This window comes from Spodoptera frugiperda, chromosome 29, assembly GCF_023101765.2.
Source record: "Spodoptera frugiperda isolate SF20-4 chromosome 29, AGI-APGP_CSIRO_Sfru_2.0, whole genome shotgun sequence".
NCBI lineage: Eukaryota > Metazoa > Arthropoda > Insecta > Lepidoptera > Noctuidae > Spodoptera > Spodoptera frugiperda.
In genome coordinates this window covers 4,909,652-4,932,006 of record NC_064240.1, presented here as the reverse complement: position 1 = coordinate 4,932,006, position 22,355 = coordinate 4,909,652, and the positions used below count along the sequence as shown (strand labels likewise).

The 22,355-nt window shown below is 36.9% G+C and overlaps 1 protein-coding gene across 1 annotated transcript; it reads left to right on the top strand.

Annotated features, from left to right (window-relative positions):
• Window positions 1–1,409: 1,409 nt before the first annotated feature.
• LOC118268419 (cytochrome b5-related protein) lies at window positions 1,410–21,975 on the top strand. Its single transcript, XM_050706243.1, has 6 exons — window positions 1,410–1,573; window positions 10,658–10,880; window positions 12,100–12,509; window positions 14,574–14,762; window positions 18,710–18,934; window positions 21,403–21,975. Exons 2-6 carry the CDS (start codon window positions 10,665–10,667, stop codon window positions 21,695–21,697), a joined length of 1,335 nt encoding a protein of 444 aa, XP_050562200.1. The 5' UTR covers window positions 1,410–1,573; window positions 10,658–10,664; the 3' UTR covers window positions 21,698–21,975.
• Window positions 21,976–22,355: the final 380 nt, after the last annotated feature.

The window sequence follows — 22,355 nt, the reverse complement described above, 5'->3', positions numbered from 1 at the left end:
CCGGAATATATTAATTTGAATTTTACAAAACGAATAGCAATTCGTTAAATAAAAATTATCCTTGAACGTTTGTTAAGTGGTATTGTAAATTAAATCGTATATGGTCGAATTTCGACCACTAGGCGGCCACTAGTATCAATAACTATGTGAGGCCATCAATAGCTTTATTTCTTCGAGTTTCAGTTTCTAAATTGAGTATCTCGCAAATGCGTAAAGCTTTAGAAATCCTGTATCTCACACGAAACTCTTCTCCGTCATGTTTTTCAAATAAATTTATCCTATCTGGTACACGACGTCGTCGTGGAAGGAGTGAATAAAGATGATAGGCTTGAAAGGGACGTTATAAATAATACTGTAATAAAGTAAAAAAATATTACTAGCACTATTTACAAAAGAATTGAGAGTTTAATAACAAGTTTAATGGATGTTTGACTAGGCATTAAAAATTATAGCCCCAAACTGTCAATTTAATGCTCCTTTAGCGCTAATGACGTTTTGTGCAACGTAAAAAATAGGCTAAAGTCCCGATTTGACGTTTCTTTAATTAAAGTTAATCCGGCATTAAAATGAGATAGAAATACTTCTTTGTGCAACACTTTAAAGCTTCATTAATATTTAAAGTCACTTTAAAAATTTAATGATCGTTCCTGCAACTGACTGTTAGTTAGCACTGAATATTTCTTGTTTCACACGATTGTGTTCACGATAATGAAATTGACGTATTCAAGTACGTCATTATCAAATGTAATAAAAAAACCTGTATTAATCTCTCCTTTTTTATGTAATGACTTCAACCTTAATTACATTTTTAAACGTAATCTAGATTACTAAGGCCAAATAAAACGTCACACCTTTTTATCCCCGAAGGGGTAGGCAGAGGTGCACATTACTGCATGTAATGCCGCTATACAATGTACACACACTTTTCACCATTTAATTTTGTATTATAATTCCCATAATATAATAGGTGGTGAGACTATTGCCATACTGAGCACAATTCCAAACTCCGTGCTAATATTGAGACATTTTCAAAAAGCCAAAAAAGACCCTGTAATATTGTGATGGCGAAAAGTGGGTGTAGATTGTATAGTGGCATTACATGCCGTAATGTGCACCTCTGCATTCTCCTTCCCCCGAAGGAGTGATAAAAAGGTTTGAAGTTGTTGTTCTTGTATAATAATATAGGCTGATCATTAATTACCTTAGTAAACATACTTAGTTGTAAGACAAATTGCGACGCCCTAAGTGTGTCATGTACTATAGGGTCCTGCAAATAAATAAACGTCATATCTTATAAAGAGACAAAAACCAGCTTCATGCGTACAGAACTCCTCAAGCGAAGCATCAATGCGAAACCAGTGATATACATAAATAATTACTTACGTACGAACGTAACACTGCGTATCAACGGAACTCGATCGCGTGCGCCCGCGCAGTCACGGCCAACCACCGGCCAATGACGGTCGTGATCGCTTATTATTATATTTTTTGAACAAATAACAATTTAATTTAAGTTTTATTTGTGATTATTGTAACAAATTTAGTGATATTTAGTTTTGTGATTTCTCTAAAGGTTTGTTTATTTTGTTTTATTTATTTGTTTGTATTGTTTGAGGTGATTTTTGTGTTCTTGTTCAATTCATGCCAAATCGTTGTCTGATTCTTATCTACTTTTTGTAAACGAATTAGAGCGATATCGTATTCTGTATTGAATTGGGAACTTTATTTACTCTTTAAATCAAAATAGTATTATGATATATAGATATCATCATCATCATCATCATCAGCCTGTTCTCATCAACTGCTGGACATAAGCCTCTCCAATTGTCTATTGTCTCCAAATGTCTATATTAAAGCTTTAATATTAGCCTAAACTATAAAACTGGTTTAGCCGGCACTAAAATATTTTTGAATAAAATCAAAATTATATTATACAACCTCATTTCCGCAAGACTTGTTGAAGAAATCTTTTCTGTCGTCCATTTAAGTTGATACTTACAGTGTGTTGATTAATTAGGCTAATCTAGCTAGACTGATTCCTAACTAATATAATGTATGACAAGGCCACAGACCACGAGTCCGTGGAGAACTAATATAAATAGAATTAAAAAAAAACTAGTAACTAGTGACAATTGGACTTAGTATGTTCTTTTGGTATGATAAAAATTTCCAACTAATTGGTATTACATAGGTATGTTTAATTATAAACTAGTTTCTGCCACTGCTTTCACTAGAGTCGAATCTTCGAGTATGCTCGACTAGTTTCGAGCCACTACCGAGATTCTTAAACATTAAGTAACAAAACTAATTTGATCCGTTTCCCCACGACGGTTTTTTTCTCGCCTTTATTTATCGGTATTTAAATAATGATAATTTATTATTATATAATTAACGTTATTCAACATACAACATAGGTAATTATTTCTTTTGCATGTTTCAATTGTCGTGAGCTGACCTCCTTAACCCTTAAGGTAAACAAGTCCTCATATAATACTTGTTTACATTACAATTTACTTAATCTACTCTACAATTATGTTTACTGGAATTCCAACCTTATGAAGCAGTTAATACGGTGTTCATTCTTTTTTTTTTATAGTGGTTTTTCTTTTAGTATTTTTGCGCAGTTCAGAACAGAGATATGATTGCGTACATAAGTATCTACCTATGCACTATGTACTCCTTTCTACAAGTTCGCTGCCATTGCCCATATCGAAAGGCAGGTGCCATTTGTCATCAACTCATCATCATAAGTATTAATTTAATAACTTAATTAATTACCTGATAATTTTTAGAATAAAATTATTTTTTTTTTAATTAATTAAATTTAATAAATAGGACAAATTATTATTCTATGTATAATATATTTCCAAATTGATTAAAAATTATTTCAGTTTATAAAAATGTTATTCACGATAATACAATATACCTAACTACCTACATATCAAGGAACTGTGTATTTATGTCCGTCTTTTTATTGTATAGGCCGAAAAACGGATCACTTGATGGTAAACAATCAGCGCCAACCATGGTTTCCCGAAACGCCAGTGGAGTTACAAATGCACTGCCGACCTTTTGGAGATTAGGGGATTTGAGGATTGGGGAAATTGGGAAGGGTGGGAATCGGATCTCCAGTAACCTCACTACCACGGCGAAACACAAGGCGATCGTTACTTAGCACTGGTTTTCTATGAGGCCATATTATCAGTCTGGTGGAATCGAGCAATTCATGGGAAGGCATGACTCTCTCTAATTTGTTTTTTTGTCTTAGAATGTAAAATATCTCGGAAAGATTAGTTCTACACTTCTAATTATACCAGCTAAAAGTTCGTCAGCTTTGTCTAATCTTACTTTATACTAAAACTGAAGCCTACGATTTCGTATTTTTTTCGTATCTGGCCGAATTCACTAAAATCTCGCCGTACCAATTAATCGAACAAGACAATTAGCAAACACAAAGTGCACCCATTTAGCTTTACGATTACGAGGAATACCAAGCAGAATATTGTGTTATCTTCAATCTGTCCTTCAGGCAAACGGTACAAAGATGATATTTACATGCAACCCACAAGATCGGGGTCCGAAGGTACCCATTTTGGCATTACAGCTAAATTAAATTTGTGCAAAGGTCCGAGCGGCGGCGGCGACTGACGCACTATAGCCCCTCAGCCGTGGCAAGCAACGTGCCTATTAAATAATCCTGTTAGCGGGAGGCGAGGCTGCTTCCGCACACCTCAAAGAGGACACAAGATCCTAAATATAAGTATAAGCCACGATAGATGCAAAAGTACTTTGTTTACATTGTATTTATATAAGTATATAATGAATACAAAACTGGTGTAATAGTGGAAATCTACATCTATATTTATATGAATATTATACGCAAGAAAGATTCGATTTTTTGTTTAAATTGAATAGGCTCCGAAATTCCCGGACCGATTTGAAAAATTATTTTACTGTTGGAATCTAGGAAGGGACTATGTGAACATTTCTATAATGTAAACTGATGTCACATCAGTGATGTGTCAAAAATATCTTTATTGGTACGGTTAAGATAATACAGCAATCTAATGTAGGTACCAAAAACTTAAGAAGGTAACTTTGTTTTAAGTTTAAACAAATTTTCTTTACGCATTTTGAACACACATAACACATAAAGATTATTTTTAATTGTCTGGACATGTCATCAAATTTACACACAATACACAAAGAAATAAGTACGTACGTAATGTATTTATTTTTTCTTTAACTTACATTATTGGTTATAAGTTTGTTCAGATTTTTAAATATTTATCCTTAACCTTCACGTTGTTTGTTTTTTTTTAGCTCCACGCTAGGATTTTCTCCTGTATCATAAATGATAAATGATATTTATTTTGCAAATAGGTTATAAAATAACACTTTTACACGTCAATCTCTTAAAGAACTAGATGAGGCCGGCTATCGTGGGTGCGTTTACAAACATATAACTTTACATGCACATGACACCCAGGCCCGAAACAACAATTTGTGGATCACACAAAGAGTTGCTCCGTGCGGGAATCGAACCCGCTCATCGTGCGCGGCAGCTAGTTGCCCAGCCACCGCACCAACCGTGCTGTCTGACTTGTTTCCTTTTCCTTAAATATGAGTCCTTTAAAATTATTTGTGACCACAGTCAAAACAATTTACACATAAAGGTAAACAAATCGATTTCGAAATGAAAATACCTATTTATAAAAGAAATATGTAGGCATATTTGTTATTGAACTCAATACTGAGCGTTCTAATAATAAATATTATATTATAAGTCCCAGCAAAAAAAAATATTCACTCAAAGGTTGTTCTAAATCAGATTTGCATATAATATTATAATTAAAATCATTCTGTGAATAAAATATTCCATAGTGACGATTGACGTCATTGTTTTTGCACCGGGCAATAAAATACCCAAAAGGTATCGAGGAAAAAAGCTAAAAGTATATACAGCGTGTAACAAAATACCCATATACATCAAGAAGCACTGAAGAATACAGGTTGAATAGAATCTCTACACAAAGTCTCAGCTCAAAAAACGTTTAAAAATAATTGGTACCAAATACTTGGTGTCGCATGGTTCTTCATTTTAAATCGTACAAACGTATCACAACACTACAGGGGTCACTCGATAATATTACGAAACATTTCTTATGTCAATCTGATCGCCTAGTACCTGTATCTACCTAATTTTGCTGTTACCTTTATGAAGCCAAAGATCAATTAAAAGAATCTACGTTTTGTCCAACGCAGTTAATTATTTTAGTAACTTTTGGGGGGGGTGATCATCCAATGCCTTCTCCCACCTTAAGTGAGGCGAGAGGGAGTGTCAGCCTCTTACTGACTAAAAAGCACCCCGTTCCTTCTCCTGCTTTAAGCTCCCGGTAACCTTTTACGTTGTCCGTAACTCCGGGATCGGGTATTTTAGTTACCTAACCACGGGAACATATTGACCTATGTGAGTGCGAGTGGTTAGGACTTCAAATAGTCTCTGCCTCGGGCTCAGCCTGTCTTCTATTTGGGACGAGCTACCTCAACGAAGCAAATATGGATGGATTCGTTTGTTTACCCCGGATAACCTCAAACACGTACTTTTGCAAGTGCAACTTCTCGCCTAACCCTTAAGTTACAGTATCCCACTATACCAATAACAAATACAGAGAGTCCTAAACCTTTGCAAACGTAGACAATACTGCAACTTATCTGTATCCACTTACATGTGAACTAAAAACCCTTTTAGGAACTTGACTTACTTGACTTAAGGTCCTATGACCCCTAGATGGGGCAGAGGGCGTCCACAGAGGTCCTCCATCTCGATCGGTCTTGAGCTTCCCGCTTCACCCCGCTCCACGTCATGCCGATGCCCGCCGCTTCCGCCACTACAGTACGTCGCCAGGTTTGCCGAGGACGGCCACGCTTCCTTTTCCCCTGGGGATTCCACTCTAAGGCTTGTTTTGGAATGTGGTCGGGGCCTCTTCGGAGAGTATGGCCAATCCATCCCCACTTGCGGCGTTTTATTTGGCGATCGATGGGGCTTTCGTGGCATTTCTCCAACAGGTCAAAGTTGGAGATGGTCTCGGGCCAGTAAATACCGAGAATGCGACGCAAACATCGGTTAACGAAGACCTGGATTTGGCGGGAGATGTCCTTCGTTACCTTCCACGTCTCGCACCCGTATAGCAGCACCGATTTGACGTTGGACCCAAAGATCTTGAGCTTGATCCTTCGGATCAGTTTTCGGGACTGCCAGACCGGTCTCAACTGCGCGAAAGTAGCTCGAGCTTTGGCGATCCGTGAGGCGATGTCCTCCTCACTTCCTCCAGTTTCTGACACGACGCTCCCGAGGTATGTGAATTTGTGGACGCGTTCCACCGCCTCTGTGCCAATCAGCAACGGTGAATTATTCTTCACGCCAGATCTTATCTCTTTGGTCTTCCGGGTGTTAATTTTAAGCCCTGTTTTTGCTGCCTCCTGTCGCAAATCGTCCAACTTAGCTTGCATGTCGGCATGGGTGTGACTCAGCAGGCAAAGATCATCGGCATAGTCCAAGTCTTCTAGTGTGTTGGACAGTCCCCATTCTATCCCGCGGCGCCGTTTATCTGTGATGCGAAGCATAATTCCGTCCAGGACGACCAGGAAAAGCAGCGGTGACAGAAGGCAGCCTTGGCGGACACCTGCGTGCACCGTTATGTCTTCCGAAATGAGACCATTGTGAGTTACTCTACAGGAGTACTTTCTGTACATACTTTCCAACAGGCGGACAATCTTCGGTGGCACTCCAATTTCCAGTAGACGAGACCAGATGCTCGGCCACTTCAACGTATCAAAGGCTTTTTCGAAGTCAACAAATGTGAGGTAAACCTCTCTCTGCCATTCTGATGCCTGTTCCAATATGATACGAAGAGTGTTGATCTGGTCCGTACACGAGCGGCTCGATCGGAAGCCAGCCTGTTCCCTGCGGAGGAGAGGGTCCACTGCCTTTACCAGTCTGTCCAGAATGATCTTGCAAAAAACCTTAGCAGGAATCGAGAGCAATGTGATGCCTCTCCAGTTGTCACACATACTAAGGTCTCCTTTCTTAGGTACTGTAATAACAAGGCCTTTGTTCCAGTCATCCGGTAGCTCCTCTGAAATCCAAATTTTCTCAATTAGAGGCGTCAGAACATCGACAGCGGAAGGTAAGTCTGCTTGTAGCATCTCCGCAGTGATAAGGTCGAGTCCTGGCGCTTTGCCTGTCTTCAGAGAATGGATTCCAAGGCTGAAGGTGGGTCTACATTAATATCGAGCAGCTGTGGTGGTGGGGAATTAAAATGAAGTTCGCCAGGTGTTGATGTCGTAGGTAACCGGAAGACCTCTACAAAGTGCTGATGCCAGCGTGCCAGCTGCCCCTCTGGTGTCACAATGAGTTGCCCATCTTTATCTTTCAGCGGTTTTTTCTCCTGGACTTACTGCCACCTGCCAAGGACTTTGTAGCATTATATAGCTCCTTTAAGTTACCTGTGTTCGCAGCGTGTTGAGCGCGATCTGCAATACCGTCAGCCCACTGCCTTCTATCCTTGCGGGTACTGCGATAGATCTCTTTGCGTTTTTGACGGTATCGCATGTTAAGTTCGGCTCGAACAGCGTCATCATGAGCTTCGAGGCGTCTCAGGTGAAGTCTCCGTCTGTCTTCTATCAGGTCCCATGTACGTTGCGACATCCAGTCCTCCTTTGAGTGAGTGCTCTTACGCCCTAAAACGATGGAGCTGGTCTCTGTATAGGCCACTTTAATCCGATTCCACTCCTCGTCCAATGAGTCAGTAGCCGTGTCGAGTGTGGCAAAACGATTGCGCAATTCAAGTTGGAATGATTTGCGCGTATCTGGATCGTTTAATTTGCCCACCTCAAACCTTCTCCCAACTTTGCCAGGTCCCCCAGCTACGCGGGCCACCGCGACCTTAAGCCGGACTTCAGCAACAACCAGGTGGTGGTCGCTATCAATATCGGCTCCCCTACAGTTGCGCACATCTAGCAATGAGGAGCGCCATTTGGAGCTGATGGCTAGGTGGTCGATTTGGTTCTTCGTGGTGCCATCGGGTGAATTCCACGTGTATTTGTGGTGGTCCCCATGAATAAATAATGTCCCTCCGATGGTTAGATCATGGTTCTGGCAAAACTCGACAAATCGCTCACCATTCTCATTACACACCCCAAGTCCGTGTGTACCCATATGCCGCGTGCGGTTAGTGTTGTCGCTGCCAACCTTTGCGTTTAGGTCCCCCATGACGACGACAATGTCCTGCTTCTTTATTTTCTTGATGGTAGCATTCAGAGCATTGTAGAAGTCATCTTTGGTATCCTCTGTTGCTGCATTAGTTGGGGCATAGCACTGGATGATTGAAATTTTGCGGACGTCTGAATTAAATCGAGCGTATATGATCCGGTCCGAGATCGGTTTCCAATCCAAAAGGCTTTTCCTAGCTGCATTTGAAAGTAGGAACCCTACTCCATGTTCACGCACCTCTTCCTCACTCTCTTTACCTGAATACAGCAAGGTCAAACCCCCGGATGTTCTCAGGTCCCCGAAACCATTTCTTCTAACTTCACTCAGTCCGAGTATCTGCAGATTGTATCTAAGCATCACTGCTTCTGCCTGGGCTAGTCTGCTGTCATCGACAAGCGTACGCACATTCCAAAAAGCAATTCGTGTCCGTTTTTTCATGCCAAAAGTCGTTGGTAAGGGATCGGTCCGGTTTATCTCTGCTTCAGTTTCATTAATCTGTAATTGTCGGGCAAGCAGGTGATTAGCCCACTGTGCCTTAATCCGCTAGCGGGGCTGCCGCTTCAGAGCCTGCGGATATGCTCGATTTTGTGTCGGGGTTCCTCCCTAGTGAGTCGATTCTGTTTTAAGGCGCAGAATACTCGCCTTGCGCCCTGCATCCGTTAGCTCAGCTGCAACTCGAGGTGGCGGTCGCGCGGCGGCGCGGTTGCAGCAGGTCCCAGGGAGGACGGCGAGGACGTGGATGACGCGGACTGGCTAGGGCTCTGCTTGTTACGGTACTCCGCCACGAGTACAGCAGAAGGCATTTTGGCATTTTATAGGCAATGCTGATCTCACTAACAGCGATTCCCACCAAACCTTACCCTAGCTTCCCCCCTTTTTAGGAACTGGGTCATTAATATTTAGACAAAGATTAAATAAACGCCCTAGAGGGGCAGCGATTGCAGGTAGTTTTTTACAAAATATCAGGACCCTAAATTAAAGTTTTGATAATCTAAATATAGTAATAATAAGTAGGTAGATATCGTATTTTAAGAATCAATATAAAAGTTATTTATACTTCGATAACATAAAAAACGGTGTAGGCTCAGCTCGCCCCTTGGATCTCGCCCCTGATTGCCTAAATGCATCAGCTCGCCCCTTAAATTATTAGATACTCCAACTCGCCCCCGATTGTTGGTTAGTTAGAAGTACTGTCAGCACTCTAAGTTTATAAAATATTTAAATGAATATTTTTTCTTAAAACTTCAATAATGCCTTGGGATTTAATAGTGAAAATTTAAATAAAACTGCATGTGGAGTTAAAAAGTGTAATATATATAATGTAAAAAAGAAATTACAAGAGCGGTGCTTCTAACTGGCATTGTATTAACAGGCCTACTTGTAAAGGTACACTTACCATTACTGGTGAAACAATTTTAAAAGAAACACGACATTCATGTATCCCAAATATTGAACAAACTGAAATCAAAATACTTGTAAAAATAAGATAGCAGAAGATGCAAGCACCTCAATTCAAGAAATCTTTGAAAGTGAAATATTGACATATAAAGAAAAAGGATACGATTTTTTAGTTAAATTTCAAAGGGAATGCCGCAAGGGGCGAGTCGATGCATCAAAATAATTATTTAATTGTTAAATTTTTCACTCGCCCCGTAAGGGTTTTCGTAAGGGGCGAACCACAACTCCAAATTAATAAAAACGGGGCGAGTGGAACATTTTAATCGGAAGGGGCAAGATCCAGGGGGCGAGCTGATACTACACCACTAAAACGAGGCATAAAAATAAAGTTGTTAAGTAGGTACCTACTGACGATAATTCCGATTGGTAAAAAAGTGGATAATTCCAACAAGATCGTACCGTACGTAGCAAAGCCGTTATTTAGTAGTATTAGGTACAATCTATTATAATGATTCAACAAAAATCTTTATTGATACCCAACAACTTACTTGGCTTATTTGATGCCATGAATTAGAACATTGAAACTTGAGAAAGTATTTCAAATAAAACCATGAAATATGCTAGTTATAACATACCTACTTTAGTTACAAATACAATGACCCTTACCCTTTTTTAGGGAAAAAATCATCCAATACCTTCTCTCACCTTGGGTGAGACGAGACGGAGTGTCAAACTCTTACTAACAAAAAACCATCCCGTTCCTACTCCTCTTCGAACCGGAGCCCCGATGACCCGCTATGTAGTCCGCAGCTCCAGGTTGGGCTTTAGCCTTGGGCCCCATCTGTGGTGGTCTGATGGCTCGATAAGGCGCGTACGGACGGTCTTTACCCTAATGTTTCGCCACGACACCTTAATCATAAACCCATTTGCAACTGTCTCCCTATTACTTATGAATTTAAAATATTATTTATACTTTTTTTCTAGAGACACAATGGCTCCCAATACAGAAAGACGGCAAGTAAGCTTCCCACAGTTGGAATATCCCCTATTTCGAGAAGCACAGCCAAAATCTGCCCAACACTGGTTAAAAGCCAAGAGAATGCAAGATGGCGCCGAAGATTTGTGGAGGATACATGACAGTCTTTATGATTTAACCGATTTTGTGTCTTCACACCCTGGAGGGTCGCATTGGATAGCCGTTACTAAGGTAAAGAACCAACTTATATTTAAAACAAAATGAAAACAGGAAACAACTCCGAACGAAATTTTTTAAACTGTTGATACTATAAAAACATTTATTATTAAACCACTTATCCTAAACACAGGTCAAATAGTACCCAAAGACTTCAATTAATCTTTTGACGTACGAACAAATACACCAATGTTTTCTTTCTTTTCTTTTCGAGCTGGACAAAGCCGTAAATGATTTTCCCCTTTCATTGGACGATAAAAAATGACCACTACAGTCTGGGCCGGGATCCGATCGCGATAAATGGCGACAAGCTCCATTTCTATCACTGTGAGACCTGATACTGTCATTTAGAACTAGTCTACAATAAATAATACTGCTCTGCTAGTCTGCTACATACCGAGCAAAGCTTAGCTGATATTTATAGTTGTATTTTTTTTTCGAATTTGTCTTTAACGATATTTATACATGGAATTTCAATTTGAGATACACGCATAATTAATATGCGTCGCTTTTATCATTTGTTTTTCATTAGATCTTTTTTTTTATTTGTGACGCATTAGTGGCAAGATTAATAATAATCATAAATCTCCTGATTGTTATTTTCCATTCTCTATTATTAGTGCCTCACAAAAAATATTTATCGACAAATATTAAATTATTACAAACCTTAAAATATATTTTTTGACAATAGTTACCATGACGAGACGTGTAACTGTAGGAGCCAATCGTATCGCATTGTAAATTACAGCTCATTTAGTAATGCTGTTAATTTAATAATGAACTTGTCACGTCGAAGTGAAACCTGCCCGTGAACTAACCAATGACAGACAATAAACCTAATCACACAAGTCGCGTTTGACAACACGCCTTACCTTGTTCCTTCAATTATGTACAAACTGTTTATCATGCTAATTAAATGTCAATTCCATTTACATTAAACTGCTTCATCATTTGTTATTCAACACAAATGATAAATTAGGTAATTAAACAACTCAATTCTAAAAACAGTTTTCAAAATTATGTAGTTGATAGACGTATAGAAGTGAATTTTAATAGCCAACAGCTAAACAAAGTCAAAGAAAACAGTTGACGAATTTGAAACTGTAAACTAGATTTTAAATGATTTATCTATTTCTAACTACGATTGAAATCTTGGAATTAGAAACATAACTACAAATAAATTAAATACTTATAATGAAATGAAAGTAACAAATATTATTTTGGTGTCCCTCAGGGTACAGATATAACAGAAGCCTTCGAAACGCATCACCTCAAAGGAATTGCTGAGTCGTTATTACCCAATTATTATATAAGGAAAGCAACGAAGCCCAGAAATCAACCATTCACGTTTAAAGAAGATGGATTTTACAAAACTTTGAAGTTGAAAGTCATGGATCAGATCCAATCAATACCAAAAGATGCGAGAAAGAAAAGCGATTTTATCACTGACAGTTTATTGCTTGCTTTAATTGTCTTGGCTCCATTAAGTTGTTGGGGCTGGACCCAAAGCTTTATCATAGGAGCCTCCCTAACTCTCATGACCAGTTACGTTCTAAGTTCCGTGGTCACATGCGCACACAACTATTTTCATCGGGGCGATAACTGGAGAATGTATATATTCAACTTAGCTGGTTCGTCATTTAGGTAAGTTTGTATCTATTATAATTTCATTTAAACATAGTAAACTGTGTATTGAAATAAATATGCTAGTACTTCTTAGTAGTTAGTAGTACTATAAGGCTAGCATAAAAAAAAATTACATGTCATTAGTAAATACGTGGTGCCTGAGTTACCGTGACTTCCAAGTGCAAGGTCTCATAGATTGGAATTCTAATATCAATGGATTTTACGAAACTCTTAAGTTAGCAGAAAATAAAGCTAATTATACCTACCTACGGTTCGCTAAAAGGAAGTTGCTCGTACGTAATGACTTCTGTCTCTTCCTTTACTAATTAATGAGCGTGATAATTCCTATTGCAAAGAATAAATAAAACTACAAACGTTAGCAGGAAAACATAAAAATATTATGAAATGCAAATACCTTGGACTTGAGCTGTTGACCTCAATTATGAAACGGTAACAACTTCCAGTGCAAAAACTGAATACTGTACATAAGAAACTAATATTGTAACAAACTGTAAATATATAATACATATTATGAATCATACACTTACACGACTCGTTGGTCGAATACTGAGAAGCAACGCCAACCCGTTTTGAGCAAGCGTGCTGATTAACGCTCAAACCATCTCCGTGTGAGAAGAGGCGGTTGGTCAGCAGTGGCCACTTATAGGCTGTTAATGTGTGATGTTTACTTATAATATTGTTCCCGTTTTATTCTGCCAGTCCCAAAGTTATGTAGGAACGTCCTTACTATGTTAGTGTAGTGAAACATACAGTTTGACGACTCCGTGTCTCCATAAACTAAACTAACATCGTTGACTTGTTATCTGATGACGACTTCTATTATATTTTATTATGTTTCCTTGATCTAATCAATGTACTCTCCGACACTTAGTTTAATCTCATTCAATAAGAATCTTATTAATACGTTCGATTTATCTTTAATGTTGGCAAAAAATCGTGTGCCAAATTTTATAACGGCCAGATATGTGAAAGCAGGACAGATAGACAAAATACTTTCACGCGAGACCTTTTGTTTAATTTTGTTATTATATAGTTGTTAGTGTTCCTATTCGCAGACATGATAATTATTTGAAAAATATACAGATTTGTTGTAGATATATAATACATGTTCTTCTCTTATTTAAACTACTTTTAATTTGATTGTAAACAATAGTTAAATAAAATAAAAATAAAATACTTTTTAAAATAAAAATGCAACAATACTTCGTACATCTATTTAATTTGTAACAAAATATTTTATATAATATACATTTCGTAGATACTCGTACAACAATAAGTAATATTCAAACCAGACTTCGTAGAGGTTTCGGTACAAGTTTTCATTCTATTCAAACTGTAGTTAAAACATTTGGTACCCGCGACTTGCTTGAGTTGCAACTGGTTTTACTCGTAATTGATCAATTAGCAGTATAACGCCCGAATACTGAAATGCTACTCAATTTTAAGTTGTACTTAAATATCGTGCTATCTCTGTGATTTTATAAAGAATTGATAGGGACAGAACTAGTTTTGAGAGCGTCTTAAAATTGAGTAACGTTTGAGTATTCGGACATAAATCATTTATATTGAACTATTTAACTATGTTTTGTTAAGGTAAATTAATTCTTTCAGGTGTCTTATGAATAATCTCTTATGTCTTAAATTAGCTATTACTGTCTAGTAATTTTGTCGCCATCTTCCTTACCGAATTCCTTACGTAATGGTTGTTTATCATCCATTCATCTTGTAAATTCGTACTATCAATACATAGAAGCAATTAGAACATCCTTTATTAATTATGAGTAAGTTCATAAGGTGCGCATTATAATAATCTGGGTTTGTTTCGGCATTTCCTCTCAGAGTAGTCGGATAGGAAATGCCGGCCTAATCTACTTATTTAAAGATTGACGTGTAAAAGTGTTATGTTATAACTAACTTGCAAAAATAAATACATATTATCAATATATTAGGGCAAACGTGATCGGTGTTAGCGGAGGATTCGCCTTCAACTGATATTTTTGTCTTAATGTTTAAAGTGTTTATACCACATATTTATTTTATTTTTTTATCTTTACTTTTCAGTGATTGGAGGGTTTCCCATTCAATGTCTCATCACCTGCATACGAACACTGCTCAGGACCTTGAAATTTCCATGGTAGAACCTTTTCTTCAATTCATACCGTATAAGGATAAGCCTATATGGGCACAAATGGCTGCTTTCTACTATCCTATCGTTTACGCCACGTCCCTCCTTTCAATTATGGGTCACGAGTAAGTATTACTTTATTTCTTACTTTATAGTTGTCACAATCTAAGAGGCCAACTCTGTCAGCAGCCATGTATTAAGAGGGAAAGAAAATGCAAGCGTTCATAGGCCATGGTAACCACTTACCATCAGTACCAGGCGGGCTGTGTGCTTTCTTGCACCGTCGATTTTTGACCGTCGTGAATAGGTAAAAAATCGGATACCGTTTATGACCGATTCTTAAGTCATATGGAGTTAAAATAATTAGAATTTGTAATCACCGAATCAGAAAATATAATAATATCTCAATAACTTCCGAAATAGCGCGAGGCTGCGTATTGAATTGACGAATTAAGGACATCAAGATAAAAAGGTTTTTTAAAAGTCCTAACCATTATCCACAATATCATGTTAAATTAAAGCAAAAGTGGAAGTGTTCCCTAACTTTGTCTGCTTTTGATAGAATTTTACCAGTGTTTTCCTAAGATCGATAATCTGTTTTGAGCAAGCGTGGTGATTAATGCTCAAACTCCTCGTGAGAAGAGGCCATTGCTCAGCTGTGGACACTGATAGGCTGTCGTAGATGGGAATACCGATCGGCAAAATATTAAAAGAAAAAAACATTTAACCTCTAGACACCTGGAGTACTATAAATAGTATTAAATAAATGTTGCTGTAAAGGCCGAACAACTTATTTAGCGGGAAAAAACAAACACTCGGGAATTGATGCTATAAAAAGGCTGCCCGGTCGTACTCGAAGCACAAAGTTCTAAAACGTTCGGCCTTTACAGCAACATTTATTTAATACTATTTATAGTACTCCAGGTGTCTAGAGGATATACCGTTTACAATTAAAATTAAAATAATTATGTCGCATTGATAACACTTCGTGCTAGTTAATAGTCATATACCTAATTTATCTTATCAAACACAGAGAAGCATGTACTAATATTTTTGTATTGTATATGTTTCACAGTTCGGCAACCCAATAACATAGTTAAAAACATAGCACTTAAATCATAACCGATATCAAAGCCATTCGTTGCTTAAAATTGATGACAAAAAATCTACGCAATCTTTTTTGCTGAACCTAAAGACCTTGGGATCCATAATGGTCTACAACAAAAAAAGTTATATCTCTCCTACTAGTACAACAATCAGTACCTATTTCAACCGACCATATTATCTTTATTCAATGAATATTGGACTTTATTGCGAATCAAAGTTGAGAATTTACTGAAAAAGATACATATTTGTAAGGTGGCTTAAATTTTTTTTTCGTAATGTTATTCCAAATAGCTGAAGGTCGGAAATAATGTTTTTTTAAGCCTTGGGCCATCAGACTATCAGGAAGATAGGCTTAACAAATATATGACCTTTCATAAAGACGCGAATCATTGTCAATAAATTCATACATCATTATGTATAGGTGTATAGGTTGATTAAGAGATTAACCTTTATGACTGCGGAACAAAGTTTCAAGGTCAAGCAAAAGCCGAAACCACCATTGAAAGAAAAAAATACATACTTTAACATGGGATAAAAAGTATATGTGTTATTCAAGACCATTATCTTCCCGTGTTCTAAATTTCATACCAATCCCTTTAGCCGTTTTGACGTGATTGAGTAACAAACACACACAAACTTTGAGCATTTATACCATCAGTAAGAAGTAACATGAATTTTAACTAGGTGCTTAAAATAACAACGATCAAGCGTGCCAATTTATATCCGTACACTTCATAACTCGAATCTGTAACCAATTTTGAGGGGAAATCGTACCCAAAACCCGATTTAATTAAAGCCAAAAACTTACCTTGTTCCCAAATATTGTTGGACCCAATTAAACTACCTGTACAATACAATCAAATAACGTGATAACTGGATAATCCGGGTGTAGTTTGATATTTATGTAAGACTTTGTTAAAATTTCCCGTTTTAGTTAATTTTACTACCCTTGGTGTGGGTATTAATGAGAAGGGATGAAAGGAATGAAAGATCATAGAGGTAACTAAAAAAGAGATAAGGAGTTGACGAATGATTATAAAGTGAAGTAATTAGTATAAATATGATACACATGACATTAAATTTGATAGTAGAGAATAAACAAAGGCTCAAGTGGTTCCTTGGATGTAAAGAGATGAAGATCGAGCTCAATGTAGCGCTTTTATGGTGTTTACGCACCAGAGATGCGCTACGTAGCTATGCTACGAAGCTGTAATATAGCTAAGGAGAGAAACTATGTGACCTGTTCCACTGATACTTAGCTATGTAACAGTGCGAGATAGATGCACAGCTCGAGTACGCGATGTATCGATAGTAAGGAAGCCATCCATAGCACGCATTTTTTCATATAAAAACATAGCTTAGCTGAGTCCGTTTCCATCAGTGCTAAGCTATGTGTACCAATGAATATGATTTATGGAAGCCAAACACATCCACAGCATAGCATATCTCTGGTGGAAAGGCACTCTTAGAGAGATTTATAGAAAAAAATTGAATGAAAATGGCAATAAATAAAAATGACAAAAGAAATAAAGCTACAGTTAATTAAGTATCGGTGTATAAATGAAATGAAACACAATTCGGTGTTAAAGAACACAAGCTGTTTGTACTGGAATACGTCTATATAATTCGTAAACTAAACACCTGTGCCCTTAGTACGAGTTTGCTTTACGTTTACGAAACGAGAGCGCGTTCGGCGCTATGATTGGTTGGTTTATTTAAGTCGACCAATCATTGCGGTGAACGCGCTCTCGTTTCGATTACATTAAACGTAAAGCAAGCTCATACTAAGGGTACAGAATTTTGGTAGCAGTTGTACTATTTGTAGGTACACGTAATACTTGGCTTTCACCTTTGACATTCAATTTGTACTCTACTTGGTTTTAATACAATACGTCATTGTAAATTTACACAATAATTAGAATTATTACAAACAAAGAGAATTTATTACAAATATGTTATTTTTTCGTGTATCTACTTACGTGATTCGCTGTACAATAGAATTAAAACACAGTCTCATTGGTCGAGTAATCGCAAGTACGATTGCCGGACAAGGGGTCTCGAGTTCGATTTTAGGGTCGGGCAAAACATTGCTGGGCTGTTTTCGGTTTATCGAAATCCTCTCAGTTGTAGCACGTAGTCTGTTATTGTGCCCAGTATTAAATGGGACTTACACAAATTGTGAATAGTGGGTTTACACTGTGCAGTGGCATTACGTGTCGTAATGTGCATCTCTGCCTACTCCTTCGGGGATAAAAGGCGTGACGATAGTAGAATTAAAACACGTATTTTTGTTATCAATAGCTTAACTCTTTGGGTTAATGGTAACAGTTCAACCTCATTTCGCCAGTTATTTGTTAATTAATTCCATTATAACAGGGGCGAGTCTTTAATCAAACGCCGGACACAATTTCATACTTCGTTCCATTGATCATAGATTTTGAAATGTAAAACCCAATTATACTTTGCGCGCCCTCGCTTGCATTATGAATATAACATTTCAACTTCGTTACATTATCTGTACCTCTATACCTATAAATAAAATTGAAATATCTGTTTGTAATATTGAAATAACATCTTTCTACTACTGTAATGAACATGCATATGTCACATACACCAAAATCACATTGTTTTTTAATTTTGTCTGTCTGTTTGTTCCGGCTTATCTCTAAAATGGCTGGACCGATTTTGACGGGACTTTTTTGGCAGGTAGTTATTGTATTAAGGCTACTTTGATTTTAAAGAAAATATTGTATTAAAGAAAAATACCTAAATCCCAAATTACTATAAGTTGTACATGTTTATTTATTACTTGAGTGTTTATTTCATGTAGATTTATTTAGTAATAAATTTTGTTTCAAACCTTGAATATTTCATAAAAACAATAACGTAATAACTCTAATACATAAACCACACACAAAAACTGACCTTAAGAAGCGATACATAAAATCCAATTTCTAAATTCCAGGTTGATACTCAGCGCAACGAACCATGAAGGCAAGACGTTAACTTGGAAGAATTTGATTCCATTCTTGATTCCAACTTGGATGTACATAATGGGTGGCTTGCCTTTACACTGGACTATCCTTCTCTGGCTGGTCACTTTGGTACCAGCTAGTTTCTTCTTCGTCTTCTACGGGTTAACAGCTGGTCATCACAACCATAGAAATTTCTTTGAAGGGGATGTTCCTAGGTAAATATGTTTTATTATTATCTATTGTTTTTTTTAACCCTTCATAAGGCATAACGTTAAAGTAAAACCATTTTGTCAAAATATCTGTTTTGTAACATTCACTGAACTTTTCGTTGAAGTAAATATGGTGGTAAAAATATTCCCTTTGCCTTACTAAAGGAAACGGGAAGGAAAACCATCGAAAAGCCAGGGCGAGGCGAGATAGGAATACTCTTGCTTACTCGAACTGGACCGTTCCTATCCTGCTTTTCGAGGTAACCCCGTCCGCAGCTACCGGACTCATATCTAATGCTACTTTCATAATGTTGGCATTGACAGATCAGAGGTATACAATGAACATAATGATACAACGTAACATCCACTTTCCACTATTTAGGGACCGTTCAAATTATTACGTAAGCACTATGGAGAAGTGATGGGTATTTGTTTTTGTTTCATTTTGATAACACGGTGGTTATTTTAGATGATGATTACATCATCAGTACTGGGAGAAGTAACCATTAAATGACTCTAAGAGTACAGTAGTTAATGTGCAAACAAAAATTGTATAGTTTAAAATAAATTTATTTAGTTCAAAATATTTTAATTTTTTATGCTAAATAAACTTTTATAATTAAGAAGTGCTATATTCATGTTAAGACAGACTACTACTTAAGATTACCTACTACCCGGAGTTGCGAACTATCTAGCGGGTTACCGGGGCTCCGGTTCGAAGAACAGGACTAGAGACGAGTTGGTTTTTAGTCGATTAGAGTGACGATGAGAGAGTCTCCTGTGAATGAGAAAGAGTAATTGCACGACATTAAAAATATAAAAAGGCCTACTCTATTAGAATTCTAAAGTTTAACGAAAAAAGACGTGTAAATAAATTAATACCTTGCATATATTATTATAATTACGTACAAAACAAACAATTTTTAACTGTTCAGAGGTCATAAACGTATCACGAAAATGTGTAGGCAATTATCGTGTAAAATGTTAATTTTACTATTGTTTCTCAAACTTATTTACATTAGTATGACGTTGTTTTAGTTTTTCGACTAACTGTGACATAAATCTCGATATCATTACGGTTAAAAGCATTAACTGCCAAAATAAAACTGTTGAAAGCAAATCCTTCGCTAAGCATTGGTCACCACAGGAGCTGCGGACAACGTAACAGGTTACCGGGGCTCCGGCTCAAACCAGGAGAAGAAAGGGGTGGTCTATAGTCAGTAAGAATCTGACACTCCTTTCCGCCTCACCCAAGGCGGGAGATTGGATGATTTTCCCCGCTCAAAAATAAAAAACGTTGGTCACCTGTGACGGCCGTGACGCTTAACGTGTTAAAGGCTATACTAAACTACTAAATAAAAACATCTACTAAAAATCCAAGACATCGTTGACCAATACTTAATACATTTCCGACGATATGGAACTGAACGATCACTTGACGTGAAATGTAAAATAACCAATTTGTGTACGAAATTAAGTCGAGGAGTTCATTGAAAACTTTCATTATGAGAACATCCGAGTCAAACAGTGCCAACTTCTAGAATAAACTTTTACTATGAACACAGTTTCAGACACCTGCTTCAGAGAATCTGTGAATTTCCAATCAGTATACTCGTCGATAGTTCATTCATTACACTATCTATGAACCTCCTTTTTGTCGTAGTAAGAACTTGATTTGGTTGTAACTAATATTACAACAGTAAATACTATCACTACACTATACTACAATCATCTATACTCATAAAAAACAACAATTTGATGATTTTCTTTCCTTCTTTCCCTTAAAAAAATAATAAAAGACATAATAAAACTGTTACTGATTGCTGTCTGTACATGGTAAATATAAAATCTTTAATTGGGGTCTTTTATATACTTAAGAAATTTCAAAACAATGCTTTTCTATTTCGCCTGTTTATCTGTATGTCTGTATATCTGGATGTTTGACTACACTAATCTCAAAAACGGCTTAAGGGTTTTTGATTAATAGATTGTGATAGGTGTCACTTAACATTTAGTGTTTATTTCATGAAAGTTAAACTTGGTTTTAGACAAAATAGAAACACACCAGAAACACAAATTTATCGAAAGTTATTGATCTACGCGAACCAAGACGCAGGCAACAGCTAGTCAGTTAAATATAAGTTAACGATGTAAATACATCGACTAAATCAATGTGATCGATGCCGATGATGGAGTAGACATTAGAACTATCCATACAGAACAAATCGTTCATCTTCCAATAGCTAAACAGTATTCCACGAAAATAAATTTTCCAAATCCTTTTCATGTCAATGTCTAGAAGGCATCGACTTGAAAATAATAATTTATAAGTGAATAGAAAACCTAGACGAATTTATCTGAATTAAATAAAAAAAAAAATCGTTTGAACCTTGCGGTTGACTTTGAACCGGGGCAACCATTTTTATTTATTACAAACATCGACTGATTTATTAAAGACCATCTTTCTTTTTCAGAGACGAAAATATCGATTGGGGCATTCATCAGCTGGATGCGATTTGCGAGAGAAGTGATTATGCGGGGAACCATTTTAAATCGATTACTCGTTTCGGGGACCACGCGCTACATCACCTGTTCCCTACCCTAGACCATGCGGAACTCAAGTACTTGTACCCGGTACTTCTAGAGCATTGTGAAAAGTTCGATTTTCAATTTAAAACGAACACTTTTTACGAAACAGTGATTAATGCGAGTAAGCAATTAATACGAAAACGTCCAAACAATTTTAGAGATGTAAAGGCAACGAAATAAGGTTTAAAATATACGAGCAATGTAATTGAAGAAATAATACTTACTGTATGAATAATGCATACTGTGCGAGGCTGACGATAATTTATAAAGTTCAATAAAATCGTATATTTATTAAAGTACATTTTGTAAAAGTACAATAATATGAAACCTTTTGTATTAAAAGTTTCTTGCTTAAATGAACAATCTACAAGAAATATGACCAAAAATATCTGATATTAAGAGTATGTTGGTGAAGGGTTGAAGGCTGTGGATATGAAATAAATAGACTGCTTACTTTATATATTGTGTTATTGTTTCGTGTCACACAATTTTACATTAAGGACTAACTGCCACACTCAAAGTCATTTAATGGTTACTTAAACCACTCCTTATTAACGATTTTGTTCCGAAAACAATTGCTAAGGACTGGGTTAAATAACCATTAAATGACTCTGAGTGTGGCAGTAAGTATTATATTGGTTTATTCACTTCACACTTTTGTAGCAACGAATATTTATTTTGTAGTGTTGGTTTAGTACGACAGGTACCTAATACTAATTACTTCAATTAGTTTACTGAGTTTAATTTACGAGCAGAAATAAACCGAGCCCTGAAAACAAAAATAAACGATAAATATATCAAATTGATGAATGAAAAAAAACTCTCGAAGGATCGCACG